We start from the raw sequence: 23,123 nt of genomic DNA, 5'->3' as shown, positions 1-23,123 counted from the left end.
GATTTCTCGAAGCCATTAGGCGTTCATGTGTCAGCCGTGTGTGAAAAATTCTTAGCCTGCGAATGATTAATTTGTCTCTTTTACTTAAGTTACGTAGCTGAAAGGTTTCTATGGTAGGTTGTAATTTGTGTAATTTCGGGGTTGAATTCTTCCATTGGTTTTTCCAGGACTTTTTGATTTGGGATATGAAAAGGGGTTTTAGATCTAATGCTAGTTGAACAGATTTGATGTCTGATTTGGTGGTAATTGCTTCTTTTGCAGCAGTATCAGCAGCCTCATTACCTACAATTCCAACATGTGAAGGAATCAAGATTAATGTTTTGTTTGTTCCAGAAGAAGTAAGACAGTTTGTTGTTTCATGTCTGGCATAAACTAATGGATATTCGGAATATATATATTTTTAATAGAGTCGATGGAGGACATCGAATTTGAACATATTGCAGTGTTCTTGGCTTAAGTTTGGTTACATGCTTGTAGGATGGCATATAGCTCTCCTGTATGGAAATAGGTGGATTGTGAAAGGCAGAACTTCTGAATGATACTATTTGAAGTTGTTTCAGAATATCCGACACCTGTCTCAGTTTTAGATGCATCTGTGTAAAGAATCTCGTCATAAGAGTTTGTGTTGAGCAGCTCTAGGAAAGATTGCCTCAGAACTTGGCTGTTGGTTTCATTTTTGTGGTAATTATTAAGCGAAAGGTTAATTTTTGGTATGTTAATAATCCAAAGAGGAGTTGATGACAGTATATAAGTATCTGTTATTGAAAAATCAACAGGTCGTGAAAGGGAAAGTAAAATTTGAGGTAATGTCTGGTATTTATTGTTAGGCTCACAATTATAAGGTTTGTAAATTAGCTTATATATGAGGTTGTTTTGATCCGAAGACACTCTAGCAAAATATGTCAGAAGTTGTTGCCTTTGAAGCGACTAGACCTATTCGTAATGCGGTATTCTGAATAATGTTAAGAGTCCTTAAATAAGTCTTTGATGCTGACGTGTATACATATATATTCAGGGATTCTACAGTATTTACTGCCTTCCCTCGCTCAACCGTTTCCATCTCTCTCTGTTGTCCCATTCTCCATAGTTTAGGCCTCTCTTACTCATGGCGTCGTCTACTTCGTTCCTCCAGGATTTTTGGGGTCATCCTCTTTTCCTCCTTCCTATGGGGCTCCATTCGGTTATTCTCTTTATTTATCTGCTGTCACTAATTCTTCTTACATGTCCACACCACTTTAGTCTTTTTTGTTCTATGTATGTTAGTATGTCTGTTTCTATTGACGTTCTTTGCTTTATTTCGTCATTACTTCTCCTATCCATTCTTGTTACTCTGCAGCATCTTCGCAGGCATTCCATCTCTGTTGCTACTATTTTACTGCTGTTTTTCTTATTTATGATCCAATTTTCAGCCCCATATGTCAAAATACTTCGCACTAATGTTTTATAAATCTGTGTTTTTGTCTATATTTAGGTGTCTATCCCACCATACTGAGTTAAGTTGTCGGATTGCTGTTCTTTTTTGTCTTAATCTTTGTGTAATTTCTTCGTCTGTTGTTGCCTTTTTCGTGATTATAAACCCCAAGTATTTGAATTTATGCTTTCCCTTGATTGTTACGTTGTCATCAATCTGTAGATCTTCTATGTCTTCTTCACTTGTAAATAGGTACTCTGTTTTGGCGAGCTTAATATCTAGACCAGCCTTGGTATATTCTTCTTGTAGTTTCTTCATCATGTAGCTGAGGTCGTCTTGGTCTTGTGCAATCACTACTTGATCGTCTGCAAAGCTTAACGTATATAGGTGTTCGTTCCGTACCGGTACTCCCATGCCTTCGCATTTTCTTTTCCATGTAGTCAAGGCTTTCTCTAAGTATATTTTGAATAGGGTTAGAGATGTGGAACAACCCTGCAGGAGCCCTTTTGTTGTGGTGAAGTCTCCTATGATTCTTGTTCCCATTTTAATGGACACTTTATTTTCTTTATACAGAGCTTTTGAAGCTTCTATGAGTTCCGTCTGTATTTCTAATTTGTACATTGCCTCCCATAGTTCTGACCTTGGTACAGAGTCATGCGCCTTTCTCAAGTCCACAAATGCCACATGTATATCTCTAATTTTTTTTTCTTTTCAAACAGTTGTTCCAGTGTGTATATGTGGTATATGCATGATCTTCCTGGCTTGCTCTATCTTTTCTCGCAGTATCTTCCCATATAATCTTCCTATTGATGATATTACGCTTATTTCTCTGTAGCTTTCGCGTCGTTTTCTATCTCCTTTCTTAAATATAGATGTCATATATGCCTCCGTCCATTCATTTGGGAGTTGTTCTCCATTTATGGCTTTCTGAAATATCCATTTTATCATCCGGTGTAATTTTTTTGATCCGTATTTTATAAGCTCACGTGATATGCCTCCAGGTCCCGGTGCTTTCTTATTTTTGATTGCTTTTATGGCCGTTCTCATTTCCCTATCTGTTATCTCTATTTCTTGTTGTGGGGATCTGCTTCGTCTTCGCCTGTTTTCTTTTCCAATGAATTGTGGTATTTGTTCTGTTAACAGTTCCTTGTAATAGTCCTTCCATTCTTTATCCTGTATATTTCCCAATTTAATTTTTTCTTCTGAGTTTTGTTTCAATCCTCTCAGTACTTTCCATGACTCCGAAGTTCTTGTACCTCCTATTTATGTTTCAATGCGTGTATACAAAGCATCCATAATCCAGTCGAGAGCGAATGAGAGATCTTTATACCTTAATTCGGATATTTTTATCCCGTGATGGTTTGCTAGAGATTTTAATAGATTTAATCTAGTAAAACAATTCTCTTTCACGTTTGTAATCTGTGGTTTCCATGTTAGCCGACTATCAAAAATTAAACCTAGTATCTTGTGTTCATTAGCTACTGTGAGCGGAGTACCATTTAATGTAATTTGAGGTAATAATATACTACGTGTTTTTCGACTGAATTTGAGTACTTTTGATTTTCCAGCAGATAAATTAAGACGAAAGCTTATTTATAAACTAAGAAGTTAGTTCATCTACTGCTTTTGGATTAAGTTTGTAGCAGTAAACGTACCTTTACCGCGGCAATATAAAATCAGGTCATCAGCATATAAGTTGTACTTCACTGGGTTCTGAATATTCTTGCAAATATCATTGATTGTTATTATAAATAAATTGGGACTTAGAACTGATCCTTGTGGTACCCCATTTTCCTGAACGTCGGTTGAGGAAGCTTTTCCGTTAACTAATAGTTTGAAGAGGCGATTAGAAAGAAACTATTCGATAAAAGATAATGTATTTCCCGTAATATTGTATTCTTTTAATTTGGACAATACAGTAGAACGTAATAAATTGTCAAAGGCGCTCTCGATATCAAATGATGATGCTATTAAATCTTGCTTATTTTAAAACGCGGTTGTGATCTTTGTTGCAACATTACTAAGTTGTCAGCCGTGCTTCGGGATAGACGAAATCCAGATTGAGCTGAATCTAAACTTTTGTGTTTTTCTAGGTACCACGTAAGTCTTTTATTTATTAGTTTTTCTAGCAGCTTACACAAGATGCATGTCAGTGAAATAGGATGGTAGCAATTTGGATTATTCCGAGATTTGTCCTGTTTCTTGATTGGTATAACGAGACGAGAGATTGGCCCATAATATGTTGTACGTACGTTGTGTGTAAGAGGTTTTTTTTTACGGCGAAATATGAAGGGAATATTTTTGAGAAATATGAAGGGAATCTATGGTGGAGCAGTACGGCAAGAGATAAGGGCTTGCGGCTCGGTGATACTCCTCCATAGATCCCTACCGGAAGGGCGTGTGCCGCCTAAATACCGGGTATATATATATATATATATATATATATATATATATATATATATATATATATGAAGGGAATGTTATAGGGACCAGCAGCTGGTCCACCTGGACCCAAGTTGAAAGAATATTTAAGAGTCCCTGTAGTGTAAATTGAGTGTTTAAGACAGTAGAGTCAAATTTAAGAGATTTTTCTTCTTCTTCTTCTTCTTTTTATAAACATGACTTTGTATGTTTTTCAATGTGCGTCCAATAAGTTGTCGTTCCATCGTTTTCGTGGTCTGCCTACTGATCGTCTTCCTATTGGGGAACCGGCCCTTACCGTCTTTACTACTCTATTTGTTGTCATTCGGCTTATATGATAGTTCCATTCTACTTTTCTATTTCTTACCCAGTTCTTGGTGTTCTCCACCTTGCATCTAGGTCGTATATCTGTACTTTTAGCTCTGTCACATAGTGTCTTACCATCATTTTTTCTTAATGTTTTCATCACTGCTGTTTCTAACATCCTTTTTGTCCCGCCTTTGTCATGTCTGGTTTCTGCCGCGTATTTCATTATTGGTCTGATGACTGTTTTGTAAATTCTGCCTTTAGTTTCTTTCCCGATATTTTTATTTCTACATATTGTTTCATTCAGGCAGCCTGCAGCTCTGTTTGCTCTATTCACTTGATCTTCCACTTTTATTTCGAGCTTTCCGTAGCTAGATAATGTGATGCCTAGATATTTAAACTCCAGCACTTGTTCTATTATATGACCTTCCAGCTCCAATTTACATATATGTAAATTTGCTGTTGTAACCATGCATTTTGTCTTTTTTGGGTAAATTTACATGCTAATTTTTCTGGCGGTTATACTAAATTGGTGCAGCATACGTTGTAAATCATCTTCACTCTGAGAGAGTAGTATTGCGTCGTCTGCATAGCAGATTATTAAGTTTTTTTTCTCCCCTTTGGTATCCTTTTTCTTACTTTTCTTTCTTACATTCTTACTTTTTTTATTATTTCATCAGGTTGAACAATAGAGGACTCAGGTGCAGCATACGTTGTAAATCATCTTCACTTATCCTTCACTTATTATCACATCTGTCTTATCCTATTGCCAGATTCAATAGGGTCGGTTAGTTCTGCTTCTACTTTTACTTTTATTGTGGTTTTTTGGTAGATATTTTCGATCATTTTGATTATTCCTAGAAGTATCTCTCTTGCGTACAGTAAGTGGATAACGTCTTTTAATTTGACCCGGTCAATTGTCTTCTTGGTTCACGAAACATACATAGATATGCCGGTTTGTTGTATTCTAATAATTTCTCTTGCACTTGCCTCATTATAAATATAGCGTCGGTGCATGATCTTCCCTACCTAAAACCTTGTTGTTTTTCTGCTAGTGTTATAATTTCATTCAGTTTATTTGTTATCACTTTGGTTGATAATTTTAGTATTGTGTTTAATAAGTTAATTCCTCTGTAATTTTCCGGGTCCGATTTGTCTCACTTTTTGAGAGAGAGAACGGTATTAGGATGCTTGATCGCCATTCTTAAGGAATTCTGTTTTCTTCTATTATTTTTTGGATTAGTTTTAATAGTTGTTTGGTCAGATCCGGTCCTCCGTACTTTAGGAGTTCGTTCGGTATTCTGTCCTCTCCTGGTGATTTTTAAATTGTTTAATTGCCTTAATGCTATTTTTACCTCTTCCTCTTCAACATTTATTTCTTTGTTTATCGTCAGATCGGGCGTTGGTGGTTCATTATAGTCACCTTTAGCAAATAGGGATCGAAAGTAGTCTAACCATGTTTTCTTCTGAATGTGTTTCGTTTTTATTAGTTCGTTCATTTTTTTTTTTGTTGTCCTCTGATCATTTTCCATATTACTTTTTGTGTTCTGTAAAAGTCGTGTTCCATGTGTTTTGAGAAACTCTGTCAGTGTTCCTTTTTTATTTCTCTAACTAAAGTATTCGTTTCATTTCTGATTCGTTTATAGTGGTTGTATGCCTGTTGTGTTTGTTATGTTCTGTATTGTTAAAAGGCTTTCTTCTTTTCTTCACATTTTGTCTTTACTTCCTCGTGGCTATGGTCGCTACCTACATCTGCTGAGTTAAGGCATCTTACGTCGATTATTTTCGATGGATGGACATCTCTGTTGGTTATAACATAATCTATCATCGATCTTTGTCCACGGGTGTTATTAAATGTGTATCGTCCATGTCCTGACAATACCTCCTATCTGACAATTTCTTCGTAAATACGTTTTATATTCCATGTGATTTGTATTTTCTAACTACGCATGCCTGTGAAAAGCTCCTAACCAGTAAAAATTTATTTCTTACGTTATTTCATTAAACCAATACCTACTATCTGCAGCGCTCGAAAAACTAAACATAATCCCTCCTATCCAACAAAAATGGCGCATATTGTTTCCACGTGATACGAGAGACTACCGTATATTCAACCATTTCAACGTATTTGTCTATTCAAATTATTTTTATTTATTAACACTTAAATTAACATGATCTGTTTACTTATCTTGCTGTAATTTAAACAAAGTAATTAGTTTTTTGCTAATGATAATCATGATTATAACCATAGTTTCAGTTAGGAGGTATTTCTAAAACTGTTTCATTTCATCTCTCAGTCAGATAGGAGTTATTTCCGATTCTGTTTAATTCTAAAAGATTATTTTAAATCATTATTCGAAGCAATTTAGTGTTAAAGACGGTTATTTTTTATTACAGATGTCTGAAAAAACCAAAACAATTTTGCATCTCTCCAAAATTGGGAAAACCCAAGTGGGTTTTATAAAAATGCAATATTATTGATTCCAGTATTGGCACTAACTTTCCGTCAATTAAGTCAAACGTTTCTACTTCTACGTTAAAATAAACATTATTGACAATTTTCAAATCAGTTCTGCCGATAGTTCAGTATTATCTGATGCACACTTCAACGATCAGACAAAATATTTTGAAACCATGGACACTGTTCCCATAACATCAGACCTAGTTTTAAACGAACCTATAATGAATATTAAAAATATGGACATTATTATCTTGAATGAGAATATTTTAGATGAAGCTTCATCACTGGGAAATCCAGCGTTTGAACGGAGAGAACTAGAATTTGATGACCCAACCTTCACAAATATTGAGGATATAAATTACCATGTAAACGATTTATTGTTGCCTGCGGATAAGCAAAATAATAAAAATACCAATACTGACGACGTGAAAGATCCAATACAAGAACAACATTTAAAAGATATTACTAATGAAATTGACGTTGATAATGGAAACTTGGAAACAGGGAGGAAGAAAAAAATAGTTGCAGACCCTAAAACATGGTTAAAAGTGGTCGACCAAAAGCTTAGAATGGAAGGCAAAGAATATTTGTACACTTGTAACTCAAAGCTTTGCAAACGATTGAAAGTTCGAATGTGCGCTAATTTTTCTGAAGAAACTCGAAAAAAATTATTCCAATACTTTTGGAACCAGACGAGCTGGGATCATAGAAAAGTTTTTGTTGCTTCTCATGTCAGCAGAATTCAAGTGAAACGACGGACTACAGAAGGCCAATCGAGACGTGACGGCACATTACAATATAGCTTACCTTTGAAAGGTGAAAAGGTACCGGTCTGCAGACAAATGTTTTTAAACACGTTAGCGTTGTGTTCATTCACGGTACAGTCTTGGGTACACAAAAGTGAATACAGCATGCATTCTTATAAAGCTAACGAAAACTCAAAGAGGCCAACACCTAGAAACAACAGTGCAGAAATGTTCTATTTAAATCAATTTCTCGATGACCTTCCCAAGTTACCATCACACTATAATAGATCTAACACGACTAAACTATTCCTGGAGCCATTAATAAGAAACAAAAGTGAAATTTACGAAATATATACAAAAAAGTGCGTTGAAGAAAACAAAATTGCTATGTCACGGCAAGTCCTGCACGAAATTCTCAAACAAAAAAATATTTCCATCCACAAAAACAAAACAGACAAATGTGACATCTGTGTACAGTATGAAGTAGAAAATTTAGGGTATAATGAATGGATGCAACATGTTAAGAAGAAGGACCGTGCTCGAGAGAAGAAGTTTGTTGATAAAATTCACACCAACGAAAACGCTTGCCTTACACTTACAATGGACTTACAGGCCGTCAAACTGTCTCCAAGTATTAACGCCAGCTCTACATTTTTTTAAAACGAAATTATGTTGTTAAAACTTCACTATGTATGATCTCAATAGTCATGAGGTTACATGCTATTGATTTAATGAAAGTGAGTCAGATTTAAGTGGTGCTTCAACTTTTACATCACTTGTTATAGACTACCTGTCAGACAATTGTATTGGAAAAAAATTGCCTATTGTGCTGTTTTCTGACGGGTGTGTCTACCAAAACACGAATGTTGTAATGGCAAACGCACTTTTAAAATTTGCCGTGGATAATAATTTGGAAATAATTCAGAAGTTTTTGGAACGGGGTCACACACAGATGGAGTGTGACTCCGTTCACAGTTTAATCGAGAGAAGGCTAAAAAACAGAGACTTATATTTGCCAAGTGATTATATGAAAATTACCAAAGAAGCTCGTCAGAAACCATTTCCATATAAAGTGAATGAATTGGACCACACATTTTTTAAGAATTATGCAGATAACAGATTTTTGAGGTATACTTTAATTCAACCTGGTCGAAAAGCAATGACCCTACTGTAACCGATTTAAGGGCTATAGCTTACAATTTCGAGAACTCAGGTAAGATTGAGTATAAGTTACATTTTTAAGATGACTGGAAAGACTTGCCAATTAGACCAAAGAAAGTAAATTATGGCGATGGATACGAAAATTTACACATACGTAGGAGATCCATTAAATTGACAAAATGGCATCACTTACAAAGCTTAAAGACTGAATTGCCTAGAGACTGTCATTCATTTTACGACAACCTACCACAGGATACTACAAACTGATTCTGAAGAATTATTGTTATTATGTTAAGAAGTCTGTTTTAGTTTTTAACGAGTTTTGTTTTTTTGATTTCTTGTTTAAATTTGTTGTGTTTTTTATTAATAAGTACGAGTAATAAAGATTTCTAGTTTCACTCCGAAATATTATATTTTATCTTAGTTATTTAGTAGTAAAAAATGATTGATAATTTGGTATTAATGCCTACTGTTGAACTCCCCCTAACTGCACTGTAGCTTCAAAATTTCCAAGAGAATATCGCCTATCTCACACTTAAAATTTATCATGCACATTAATTGATAGCTTATATGGTAATATGATCTCTAATGGCTTATCTATACCTAATATCAAAATGTTAAACAATTTTTAGTTCTCAGCGCCTTTGTAGACAGTTTTTTATGTCCCCTGTAAAATTTGACATTTCACAGATAGGAGGTATTGTCAGGACATGGACGATATTTGTGTTGGTCTTTGTGGTCAAAAAATGTGTTGTTTATTCTTAGTTCGTTATTCGTGCAGAAGTTTGTCATCAGTTCTCCATTTCTGTTTTTGACATCCTCGTTATGTTTTTGCTTAATTCCGGGTATTACTTGATTGCCTACTCGAGCGTTAAAATCCCCCAATATTATCATCTTCCCTCTTGAGAGATTGGGAAGGATATTGTACAGAAGGATTTTTTTCTTTGAGTACATTCTTGTTTTTAAATCGTTGATAGAAATTTTCTCTGGTTACATTAACGATTTGTTGATCATCGGTTACTAAATTACTTTTGTGTAAAATAACTAGAATTATTATGTGCGTATTTTTCCCCACATTTGATTAATTTTCTTCCAAACTTGGGAAAGGGCAGTATGATGAGTTAAAGTGGAAATGTCGTTTTTCCATTAATGTTTCTTACTTTGTTCTAAGATATATCTCGCCTTTGCTTCAAGTTTAAAAAAAAAACAATTGTATATATATATATATATATATATATATATATATATATATATATATATATATATATATATTATCTAATTGTTTTGTTTTATATTTAGGTGATGGAAAACTTTGTACAAAAGCTGATTACAACACCAGTCGATACTGTCCTTGTGACGTTGATTCTTATGTAAAAACGTTACAAACGAAAATAGATAACAATACAGACACCTCAACCGTAAGCTGTCCAAAAATGATAAGTTTTCATGACGGGTTTCTTATTACGAATAAAACCAAACCTCTTAGAAGAAAGAAGAGAAGCTTGTTATATATGAGCAATGTTGGTAAAGAGTCAAATGTTCTAGAAAACGATAATATCGAAGATGTGTTAGACAAAGATTATGAATTAACAAGTACAGGTATAGTATTTTTTAATAATCTTCCTTTCTTGCTTACCTTTAGACTTAGTTTTTGTAATTTCAAGATTAAGTAGATGGAGAGGAGGGTGATTTAGATCATATGGGTTATAGTTACATCCAAAATTGAAGTTACTCATCTGGATTAATATAGGAGTTATTCAAACATAACAGCTCCTTGGAATATATGAACTTTAATATTGTATTACCATATCAATAATATGAAAATAAAGTGTCTGTAAATTAAAATTTAAGTGAAATATATCATTACATTAAAATGATTTTTCTAAAAAGAAAATAATAAAATGTAGATACTTGTGCATCTAAATACTACACTAAACTCTAAAATAAAAACAGCGGTGAGTTTATTCCAACGTAGTAAGTAAATTTTCCCAAAACTATAACGGGGTCTTCATGATCCCTCCTATATTGTGAAATATGTTATTTTTTTTTTCTGAAGTGGTATTTCATTTAGGGAAGAGTGGCAATGAATCTCACATTTTACTGTATAGGCTTATAGTGTTTTGAAAAGGACAGCACTTTACCCAATTACTAAGGTAATATTCATGTAGCTTATCAACAAATATGGAAAAAAACATTATTAACAACTTAAAAGAATTAAATAAAATATAAAATATTAATTACAATTATTACAAAAGCAATGGCGAACTCCTTGTAGGCCACAAGATTCGTGACTTCACCTCTTGCACATATAACATTGCAACCAGTCTATCTTACTTTGAATGTAGTCTCCATTACACACTCTGCATGTTTCATCTTCCTCAGTTTTTTTAATAGCGAATTTTGTCAGATTTTTATTTGTTTCCTTCGTTGTATTTTTTGCTTTCTCAAATTCATCAAGATGCAAGTCCTCTTCAACCTTTGTCGTTTGTTCTACGTTTTTTTCAAGAACTATTTTTAATTTTCTTTTTGGTAATATATTTTTATCTTTGGCTTGTTAACTGTATATGTAAAGAGGAACGTTGTCATCGCTTGAGTGGTGTAACGATATATTTGAACTTGAGTCATCAGAACTTGATTCTTGACATAAGCTTTGAAGACGTTTTCTTGTGACTTTTGATATTTTCCGTGTTTTACTTGCCGTGCAACTTCTTTTTCCTCTATGAGTCTATCCTTCTCGGGGGTGTTTGAGATAATTGTAGTTTTACCTTTTCTGGGCCCTCCTGGCTTTGATTTTCGGGAACCAGCCTTGGGATACGGTCTTATTTGTTGTGGAGATACATATGGAACATCTCTTGAAGTAGATGGAACATCTTTTGAAGTAGATGTAACATATTTTGAAGTAGATGGAACATCTCTTGAAGTAGAAGGCAAGTCAAGATCATTGCTTTCATTTAATGTCAATGAAGATTGTGCATCAGCAATTTCATTGGTTGATGAGCATGGATTAGGTCTATCCGTAATAAAACATGATAAAAAATCATCATTTGAAAATATATTTCGATTAAATGGGTGAATAAAGGTCTTAGCAAATCCTTTTATTATATTTTCCATACAAAAAGCATGAATAAAGGATTCATTAGCAAATGACGCTACTTCATTATATTGTGACTGTCTTGCCAGGATTAGACAACATCCATGCGTTCATATAAATTCTAAATCTCGTTTTAAAAGGGCCAAAGACGGAAACATTTGCTGGTTGTAGACAATGGCTGCAATGTGGTGGAAATGTCAGAATAATGATATTATTTTTCCGTGCTAACATTACTGTCTCCAAAGTCATAGTTACTTGACCAACCTGTTTTATTCCTTTCACTGCTACGACCTTAGGAGGATTTATTACGGTACTGCAGCCAGTTTCATCAATGTTTCATATCATGTGTGGCTCAAAAGTAAATCTTTTAAGACCGTTTCTAAATTGTCATAGAACCTAGCTACATTTTCAGAATTAAAAGATGTAGTTCGTGATAATGTATTAACGCAGATAGCAAAACATATAGTTACAAGCGAAAAAGAGGAAGACCACAAATGCGATGGTCAGATGACTTAAAGAAACACGCAAGCCCGAAGTGGATACAAACTACCTACAATAGAGAGACGTGGAAGAAGGAAGAGGAGGCCTATGTCCAAAATTGGACAGCAAGGGCTGTATAGATAGAGTTCGTGATAAAGAAGTATTCTGGGCTTTATGATAAAAAGCGTAGGATTTCATTTTACAAAACCACGTAACCAATCCTTAGTAGCCTTTTCACGTTGGTTCCAAATAGTATGTGCTACATTATTTACTTTAGCGTATTGAAAAGCCAACTTCCTAGTTTGTAGGGTAGTTAATCACATCACAATTGGAACATGTTTATAAATAGTCAGCTACCATGTTTTCTTGAAAAACAGAAAATATACGTTTATTACCAATGTCCGGCTGATGATGATATTAACCTTCATCTTTCTTATCAGTTTTACAAATTTCTGTCAAATATGACTTTGAAATACCATGTGCGGCCACCGTTGATCTAATTGATTGCTTTCTTTCTAGCACCTCTTTTTCCGCCAGGTCAATGGTTTCACTTGTGGAATGAACCCTCTCCTCTTGACCACGCTCATTGTCTAAAAAAAAAATAAAAATCATATAAAAAGGAATCTAAACGTATATTTTTGACATGGTGTTTTGAAACGGACAGACATTAATGCATTGAAACGGACATCCGTTCCAATACTATATTGCATGTCCACTTCAAAGCAACGCATAGTTGATGTTTTTCAATATAAAATATTCAAACTGCACTTGACTTGTATATAATATTTATATTTGATATAAGGCCAGAAGAGTGTATAAAAACAAATATATAACTACAAATTTTTAATTACTTACGGTTTACTTCAAATGCGGTTCAGAAGTTGCACAAAAATTTTCTTTTTAGGGTCCGAAAATAAAAATGCACGTATAGCTCGGATTAACTTCAGGAACAGACTGGCATTTATGTATGCTAGTATGCTGACGTAATGGATACGACGTTGCCACGGTGTGCCGCAGTGGAGCTTAGGTTGATTGTTAAAGTAGTTACAGCGACTGTCCGTTTCATAACACGTCCTTTTTATGGCCACCTTTCCCTACATTTTCACACATTGTGGGCTTTGTTAATTCATTATTTTTTGTAATTTTAAAGTTTAAAACATTGATTTCCAAGTTTTCCTCATCATTGTTTTTATACTTCATTTTGTACATTCCTCTTTGAAGCATTACTTGCACCATGTTTTGCAAATAAGGTCCAGGATTAATCTTTCCAAGTTTATATTGAGATAAATAATCTTCTTGAAAAAATTCTCCAATTTCATTGGTATTGTCATACGATTTCCATATGACGAGTAGCATTTTGACAGCTTGCACAAAATCTTGAAAGTCATACAACTTTCTCATTTTCTTTATCGATAACTTCACATTGTGATGGAACAAATCAGTTGCCATAAGGGTATGACCTGCTTCGATATATTTGATTTCAATTTCGTCTGCAGCCATTTCATTTGAATTTACCATATAGAGTAAAAATGAAAGAAGGACCATAATTACTGTTTACATGGGAATAAGCCACAATTAAAGGTTAAAATACGTTTATTGACGTTTCAATTTCCATTTCGGAAATCGTTCTCAAAATACAAACATTAGTAAATTAAACAAATTTTGTTTTTTTTTTTGTTACTTAGTGAAAAATTCTTCTAATAATTTAATTTTATCTGACTCATCTATATTGACAATTCAGACAAACATTATACATTTTAAAGTAGACGACTTTAAAATGATATTGCCAATATTGTTGAGTTGCGTTCCTGGGACGACTTTACTTATAAGATAGTTCATTCGATTACATGAAATCAACTTTAACTTGAGAATATCCGTCAGAAAACATCATAACATGTAATTCGTCTTTAAAAAGACAAATACATGCCATGATGATAGTAAAATTCTCCTGTTAGTGATTCCATAGTAAATTATGAGGGAAAAACCAGGAAAAAAAAAACCTCATAATACTATCCCGACATGGTAAGTATTTGATCGTGCATTTAGTTTACCTTCAATAAACACCAAATTCCGATTTTATATGTTTGTTATTAAAAAAAAACATAAATAATGTATTCTCTATATGTTACTGACTTACCAATACTGGTATTTTCCTTTTAATAACTTCCTCTTTCAATATGGGTAACCAGATCCTACTACATTCTGCCGAGGAATTCGCGACACAATTGGTCTCATTTAGCATAATTAGAGCCGCTTCTTTGATTTTTCTCTTTTTACCATCCGTTTCTTTTAGGACTATATTTGAATCATTCCATTGAACCCTATGTTCATTATCCCATGAGTGTTTACATATTTGAGATCTATCAAATTCTCTATTTTTAATATAGGATTGATGTTCACTTATTCTAACATTTAATGGCCTTGATGTTTCACCTAAATAAAACTGATCGCATTCACAAGGTATTTTATAAATGCAATTCCTTGTCCTTTCTTGTTCATTGTTAGGTTTGGTTTTGGACAAAATAGATCTCAACGTGTTTGTTGTTTTGAATGTTGTTGAAATGTTGAATTTATTTCCTATCCTTTTAAGCTTTTCCGAAAAAAGGTTTTTAATAGAGTACGATATCAGAAAACTGTTAAAAGAAAAGAATGTGGATAGTCGAGATATACGGGTTATTGTCAATCTGTACTGGAATCAAAAAGCAAAGATTAGAATCGAAAATGTCGATACAGAAACTATAAAAATCAAAAGAGGTGTTAGACAGGGTTGCGTGCTGTCCCCATTGTTATTCATTCTGTACAGCGAAGCTATTTTTAAGGAAGCAATATCAGAGGAACAACAGGGTATATCAATAAATGAAAAAATCTTGAACAACATAAGATTCGCAGACGAGACCGCTGTTTTTGCAGACAGTCTAGAAATACTCAACGCTTAGTAAATAGATAAATAAATGACATATAATGTCACGGAGCAAGAAACCCTGGCATATTTTGGTCGATTATGGCACTAGGCCAGAAGACCCTAGAGTAATGTCAGATTAGTCTAAGGTATCTATTGAAGTCTAGCAGCGGTGGAAGGAAACCTTTTTTAGACATCTGATGCCACGGAGCAAGGCACTCTAGCATATTTTGGTCGATTATTGCACTAGTCCAGAGGATCCTAGGGTAATGCCGTATTAACCGTGTTCTAGCTAAAACCTTAACCACCGCGTCAAAGTGGTAATCTAGAGAAGTACTGTCACCATTTTTGTATATCATATACACCACAGACACACCAACCACATCAATCTATATATCGATAACACAGTAATAGCTACAAGAAGTCTGAATCCAAACTTGGTGAGAATATACCCTCAATATGCGCTATATCGGTTGGAAGATTGGTGTATTCAACCGAAAGTCGTAGTAAATCCAATGAGTCACAGGCAGTCATGCCAAGGGAGGCTGTGAACATCACCACAGACGTATCCAAAAGGTTCGTATATAGAGAAACCAATGAGGAAAGAGTCCTAGATAAAATTCACGAAAAAAGTGTGTGGAATTTTCAATGAACTAATAAACGCGACTTTACGCATGTGAAGAGCATTAAAATATCGTTCCCTCGCGGAAGTACAATTCTAATTATAATATTTGTATGATCAGATAAGTTTTGGACTCACGGATTTTCAAAGCCTGAATATTAGTAATTAGTGTCTGAAAGTTTTGGTTTTCACGATCTTTTGTATAATGTAGTCATTTCTCAAACATATTTATATTTTTAATCTCGGCTTCATATAAGATATTAAGCCTTAGATAAAATTTTAAAATTAAGCACATGAAATACAGTAGTATTAAGGGCGTTTTTTAACATTTTTAGGACCAAATGTGTTGGTATATCCGAACAAAAAGGCAAGAATATACTGTATAAATGAAGCTGATAGACTTTTAGATTCAAAAGACGTAACTTTCAAGTGGGAATATACTAAAGATAATGAAGGAAAAGGTAAGTTTAATATACGTTTTGTTTTGAGAGTTCTATTGTCCAATACAACAATACAAGATACATACTGAGGAGTTCAATGCACGTTTTCAATGAGAATTATTTGTTAAAACAATTTTCTGAAATACGAAATATAATCTGCATGCCCGATTCGGCACGAATTTGGGATGCCAAGGCCAAATGTGGATCGGAACCAAGATGAATACATTCTCACATCAAAGACGCTGACTTAAAAAACATACTATACGAGAGAATTTGAAGCCTACACGGCAAAAACGATGAAGGTCATTTTTATTCATTTTGTATAAAAGTTAATTTTGAAGTTCAAAGGCTAATTTTAAAATGTTCTAATATAAATTTTAAGTCAAACTGATTTGATGATTTGATCGAAAATACACAAAAAAAATGACAAAAACGGTGTATGTCATTAAAGCAAAAACCAAAACAATGCAAGTTGAAAATAAAATTATGTAACTACCACTACTAAACATAGCAATAATTGTCTTTTTTATATTATTTTTTCTTATCACATTTTTTGCAGCCTGTTTCTTCTTTACAAGACTAACTGTTTTCCCTTGTTCCGTTGTGTTGTGAGCGAGACTATCGAAAAAATGTTTGGCAGCATTACCACAAAACTTCTTTAGGTGTTGCAAGTCCTTCCACTTTTCAAAACTAATTGGCAAAAAATCTGAAAGACAAAAAATGAAAAAAGTGGGTATAAATAAAAATTTATTACCTGTATAACTTCTGTTGGGAAAAAAAATTCTTGTGCTCCTGCCATATCATCAGTTGGTAAAATAGTGTTGGTACGAATCACATAAGTTTCGAGAGGCCCATTGTAGCTTGTTCTAAATGAAATATATTGAGGATGAATGGCTTCACAAACTATTTCTCGAATAGGTCTGATAGCAAATTCGCATTTTGTTTTAAAACTGGATGAAAGAAACTGAGTCCATTGGCGAATTAGGAACTGTGGGCTAGGTTTTGTGTGTGCTCCCTTAAATTCGTCCAACCAATCTCCAACAGTTTTAGCTTTGATCCGCTGGTTAATGAGTGCCATATTCCTGTCACACTCCAAGCATGAATGACCTCTTATTGGAAAAATCATTTTAATTTTTTCAAGTCTTGTGGAAATAACTACGCAATCAATTAATTTAAAGAGGTTGTAGTTTTTATTTTGAACTCCACAAGAGTCGCAGAATATAAGTAAATCCCTTACATTGGAGTCTAACTGCAAAAATGTAAAATTATGCAAAAACGAAATAACTTTATCTGTAGTAGCACGTGAGTAGCCAGCACGTGAATATTAAAAGAATATAAAGTAAGTTGTCTTCTATACTACACGTCGTTGGTTGTAATGTTTGGTATGGGAAGGTTTTTTTGGAAATCTATCGCTATTGATTCGAACTCTTTACTCTTCATACTTCTTTTTCTTGCTTCTTTTTACGATCATAAAATACTTTGGCCTTGCGCAAATGTAATTCATGTTCTATTTCCTTCTTTCTTAGTTCTTGAAGAATTTTCGTGTCATTTTCTGGCGTTGTTGAATCATTTTTTATTCTTCAATAGTCTTTAATATTCTTCTGTTTTCTCAGCAGTATATTTCTCGGAACTACTGCAGGTATGGCTGCGTGGATATCCAAATTTAATGTTGAAGTTATTATTAAAAATTTTGCGATAAAACTCATATGAAATATCTGGAAGAGATAAAGCCTTATACATATTGTACATTTTTCTTATTGTTAGACTGTCTGGTAAGTACACCACAGTAGATTTTTTTCTACTGTAGTGGCTCTGTCGTCCCTTGAAGAAACTAATATGATCTTTTACAGCCACAAATGTGGTCGAAGGCTTTGCACAATGTACTTGTTTATATTTACCCCTCATATCTGTAGGTACCTTACCAGTTTTCTTTAGATACTCCTGAATCGTTTGTAGACGACGTCCAGTAATGCTATGTAATGAAACAAAAGCTCTCATGTAAATTGGCACTTCAATACAGTTACTATGGTTATCAACCGGACGCCGAACTCTTACTTTATAAAAATATGCTTGTAACGATGCTTTGATCGTTTAACAGTTCGAACCGTGGGAGTGTCAATATTTGCGCATCCACTTCTACAACGTGAAGGCGTAGTGGGATTCAAACGGCTATTTAAGGCGTGTGAATAGCGGAATTAGACAGTCTTGTAGCTAGCGCTCTAGGCTCCCTGACTCGCCGGTGTAGTGAACCAGCGAGCCATTCTGGACAGAGATAGTTCCGTATTGAGGATCATACTCTGTCCCTAACCAAGCGGAACCCATCGGTATTGCGTATTGAGCATTACCGTGGATCTGCACAGAACCAACCGGGACAGAGATTTCCGTATTGAGGATCATACTCTGTCCTTAGCCAAGCGGAACCCGTCGACATTGTGTATTGAACATTGCCGCGGGTCTGCACAGCTAAATATTTTGTTTGCGAGCATATTCGGAGCTTTCGCTGAATTGAAGCGAAAGCGAGTATATTAGTAGTACTAATTAATTTCTTTTCTTTTATAGACGTTTGCCGGGGAATTCATTCATCGCGGGACCCAGACGGAAACGTAGAATTCATTTTATTTTTGTTTTATAAGTATACAACGTAGAATTCCTTTTTTTTAGTTTTTATTTATTGTATATATATACTTAATAGATTTATTTTTATTTCAAATCTGTGTTTTACTGAGTCTGTTGCCCCGAAAGAGCTACCCATCACAAACTGGCGCCCGAGCAAAAATTAATACCATGCCGACAGATAAAGACACAGACTCAGTAACAGGTACGTCGTGGATAAATCGACTTTGCAAAGAGGAACTGCAGAGCGAGACCGAAAAATGCGGCTTAGATCCCAAGGGAACCGTCGACGAATTGAGAGCACGACTCAGAACCTATTTTAAAAATCGCGAGGAAGCTACAGGAACAATCCCAAAAGAAAAAACTTCCAAGGGAACAGAATCCGACACACTGACCCAGGAAATTTCGGGCATCCGAAGACTATTACAGGAATTAACAATAACGAAACAAATGGGACAACCAGAATTGCTAAATCAAGTACGAAAGTGGAACACACACTTCGACAAGAAACATTCGGATGCAATAGAATTCTTAGAGAGGATAGACGAATTAAGCTTGGCCTACGAGATCGATAAACAAGATCTACTAAGAGCATTACCTGAATTATTAGGAGACCACGCTTTGTTATGGTACAGAAACAATAACAAAAATTGGAAGTCATGGACAGATTTCAGCGAAGATTTTAAAAAAGCTTTCTATCCCAGGGGATATTTGCTACAACTAGAAGAGGAAATCCGAAACAGAAGACAGAGACAGAACGAACCAGTAGATAGATATATTACGGAGATTCAAACATTAATCAGACGAGAAGGATCTTTTTCTAAAAACCAAGAACTCGAAAGGATATACAAAAATTTGTTACCAGAATATAAGCTTTATGCTCGCCGCCGGGATTTCGGAAACTTAGCCGAATTACAGGATTTAGCCCAAGAATACGAAGCTCTAGAAGACGAAAAGACCCGAGCAAATCAGATTTGCCGTGGAAACTGGAGACGCACGGAGCAAGCAGAGTACGATGCGAAAACGGCATGCTTTAGATGCAAGATGCCAGGTCACAGCCGTAAAAACTGCAAAAACCCATGGAAAAAGTTTTGTTCGCGTTGCGGCAGAGAAGGGGTTTACAGCAGCGACTGCTGTTTCAGGCGTCAGGGAAACGAATTACAGACTGGAGAAACAAGGAGTCGTCCCAGTCTGTAAAACAAGATTCGACTCCATTCGTTTTCGCCGTTACACAGCCAGCAAGCAATGACATTCGACTGTTCGCATCACTAAAAATAGGGCAAAGAACATACAGAGCGCTCATCGACACAGGAACTACTAAAAATTACGTCGGGGATAGAATAGCTCAGATATACAAGGACTCTCTAGATAGCTACAGCGGGAGAACAAGACTAGCAAATGGAGCGTCAATTGAGCTTAACCAGAAGTTGACAATTGAATGCGAGATCGATAAGTTACAAACCCGACAAACATTCATAGTAATGCCAGGGTTGACGGAAGATGCATTAATAGGAGTGGAATTCCTCAGGAACCATTCTATCGAACTTAAATTCGATAAACATACGACCAAACAATACATACAACATCAAGAAGAGGCTTGTAACACTTTAAAAGACTCCACTCAAAATACGGAGTTAGAAAGGTTCCTAAGAAAAGAACTAAGGGAGTTTGAGAACATAACAGGACCCACCAACTTAATAAGACACGAAATAAAATTGAAGAAAAAGTGCGATCCAGTCAAGCAGCCTTATAGGCGGCACAATCCCGCAATGCTACAGATCATCAACCAAGAAGTGGACAAGATGTTAAAAGAAGGAACCATTGAACCCTCCACAAGTGGTTGGAGTTCACCGATTGTACTAGTTAGGAAAAAGGATAACTCGTACAGATTTTGCATTGACTTTAGAAAAGTCAACGAACTATCAGATAAGGACGCATATCCGTTACCCAGAATATCGGAAATTCTGGATAGACTTAAGGAAGCAAATTTTATATCGACCCTCGATTTGAAACAGGGATATTTTCAAATACCCCTAGAAGAAACAAGCCGCCCAGTGACAGCATTGAGCGTACCCGGAAAAGGCCATTTTCAGTTCAAAACCACCCCATTCGGACTGCATTCCGCAGGAGCCACTTTCCAACGCCTACTGGATAAGGTAATACCTCCCGATATGGAATTCGCGTTTGCCTACTTGGATGATATCGTAGTAATATCTAAAACGCTCCAAGAGCATTTAAATCACCTACATGAAGTTTTCCGAAGACTGAAAGAAGCCAGATTACAGCTGAACTTCGAGAAATGCACGTTTTGCCAGTCAGAACTCAGATACTTAGGACATGTGGTTGGAGCAGAAGGAATAAAAACAGACCCGGAGAAAATCAACGCTATAACCGGACTTACAGCACCGAGAAATGTGCGTCAACTCCGCCGGTTCCTAGGAATAACATCATGGTACCGCCGATTCATAGAGAACTATTCGACAATAGCAGGACCGCTAAACATGCTTCTGAAGAAGAAGATAAGATGGAAATGGACCGATAAGCAGGAAAACGCGTTTGAAGAGCTAAAATCAAAACTTACATCGGCCCCAGTATTAGCATGCCCCGATTTTTCGAAAACATTTTACCTGCAAACAGATGCGTCGAACTGTGGACTTGGAGTTGCACTAACACAGAAATACGACGGCCAGGATAAAGTAATTGCATATGCTAGTCGAACCCTCACACCAGCCGAGACAAAATATTCCACAACGGAAAAAGAATGTCTATCCATCGTGTACGGGATAAAGCAAATGAGGCCGTATATAGAAGGATACAATTTTAAGGTCATATCAGACCATCAGTCCCTCAAATGGCTGAAGAACCTTAAAAACCCGTCAGGTCGGTTAGCCAGGTGGAGTTTAGAACTGCAACAGTACGATTTCGAGGTAATATATAGAAAGGGAGTCCTCAACAAGGTAGCAGATGCTTTGTCACGACAACCACAAGAAAACCAGAGCGAAGAACCAGAGTCGGAATTATTAGCATCAGAACTGGAATCATGCAGTTGGTACGATAATATATATAGGAATGTACTCCAGAACCCAGACGATTTCCCGGATTTACAAATATCAAACGGGAAATTATATAAACACGTTTGGAGCAGCCGTAATTTAGCCGACCCAGAGTTTAATAACCCATGGAAATTATGCGTACCAAGATATAAAAGGAAAGATATTTTGGAGGAAAATCATGACTCGACCACAGCAGGCCACTTAGGAATTGCAAAAACAATTTGCCGAATAGCGCAAAAGTACTATTGGCCTAAGATGTTTAAACAAATTGCAGACTACGTTAGAGCCTGTACGAAGTGCCTCCAATATAAACCGTCTCAAATGCAACCAGCCGGGAAAATGCAACCGTCCACTGTAGAAAAGCCTTGGCATACTGTCTCAGTTGATTTAATGGGACCATTCCCAAGATCTGCAAAAGGAAACATTTTCTTAATAGTCGTGCAAGACCGGTTTACCAAATGGGTCGTCGCTCAGCCAATAAGAGCAGCATCTACGAACTCAATCATCGACACTCTACGATCAAAGGTAGTCATGCAATTCGGTATTCCGAAGAAAATCATCTCGGACAACGGCGCGCAGTTCACAAGCGGAAGTTTTAAGGCGTTCCTAAAATCCTATAACATAAATCACATTCTAACACCGCCGTACTCACCTCAATGCAATCCAGTAGAACGAATGAACAAAGTACTGAAAACGATGATAGCTACTTACGTGGAGGATAACCATAAAGACTGGGACAAATTCATACCAGAATTCTGCTACGCCATAAATTCGTCAAGACACGATTCAACAGGATTTTCACCAGCGCTTCTTAATTTCGGAAGGGAATTAGACACAACAGAGGCGACAAATGGACAAGATATACAGGGGTATGCAGAAAACTTAAACAAGTTAGAAGCGTTAAGAGAACTAGCGAAAGTGCACATGGAACACGCTTTCGAGGACCAGAAGAAACATTACGATCTAAGACGAAGAGACTGGCAGCCACACTCAGGAGATCGAGTCATGAAAAAGGAACACCATCTATCATCGGCTAGTGCAGCTTTCACCAGCAAACTAGCGCCGAAGTACTCAGGACCATACATAGTAACGTCAGTGATATCACCAGTAATAGTAAAACTGAAATTGGCCGATAGTAGTAGCCGCAAGCAGATGACGGCGCACGTAAAAGATTTAAAACCATGGGGAGGAAGATTGTAATAAAGATACCGAGAGGGATAGATGGCATCACGAGGCTGTAGACACCATCTACACAAAAAAAAAGGTATGTTACTTTTTTTTTTCAAAGAGAAGGGGGTGTAACGATGCTTTGATCGTTTAACAGTTCGAACCGTGGGAGTGTCAATATTTGCGCATCCACTTCTACAACGTGAAGGCGTAGTGGGATTCAAACGGCTATTTAAGGCGTGTGAATAGCGG

General features: G+C 35.7%; 1 protein-coding gene across 1 annotated transcript in view; it reads left to right on the top strand.

Moving 5' to 3' along the window:
- The window catches only part of LOC140450527 (uncharacterized), a 103,922-nt gene that overhangs the window by 56,881 nt on the left and 23,918 nt on the right, over nt 1-23,123 (top strand). The window contains exons 9-10 of the mRNA XM_072544184.1: nt 9,806-10,105; nt 15,934-16,059. Coding sequence (XP_072400285.1) covers nt 9,806-10,105; nt 15,934-16,059 — 426 coding nt within the window. The remainder of the gene's footprint in view (nt 1-9,805; nt 10,106-15,933; nt 16,060-23,123) is intronic.

This window comes from Diabrotica undecimpunctata, chromosome 9 (assembly GCF_040954645.1).
Source record: "Diabrotica undecimpunctata isolate CICGRU chromosome 9, icDiaUnde3, whole genome shotgun sequence".
Taxonomy (NCBI): domain Eukaryota; kingdom Metazoa; phylum Arthropoda; class Insecta; order Coleoptera; family Chrysomelidae; genus Diabrotica; species Diabrotica undecimpunctata.
The sequence above is the reverse complement of the archived record's forward strand: the minus strand, read 5'-3'. Positions and strand labels throughout refer to the sequence as shown.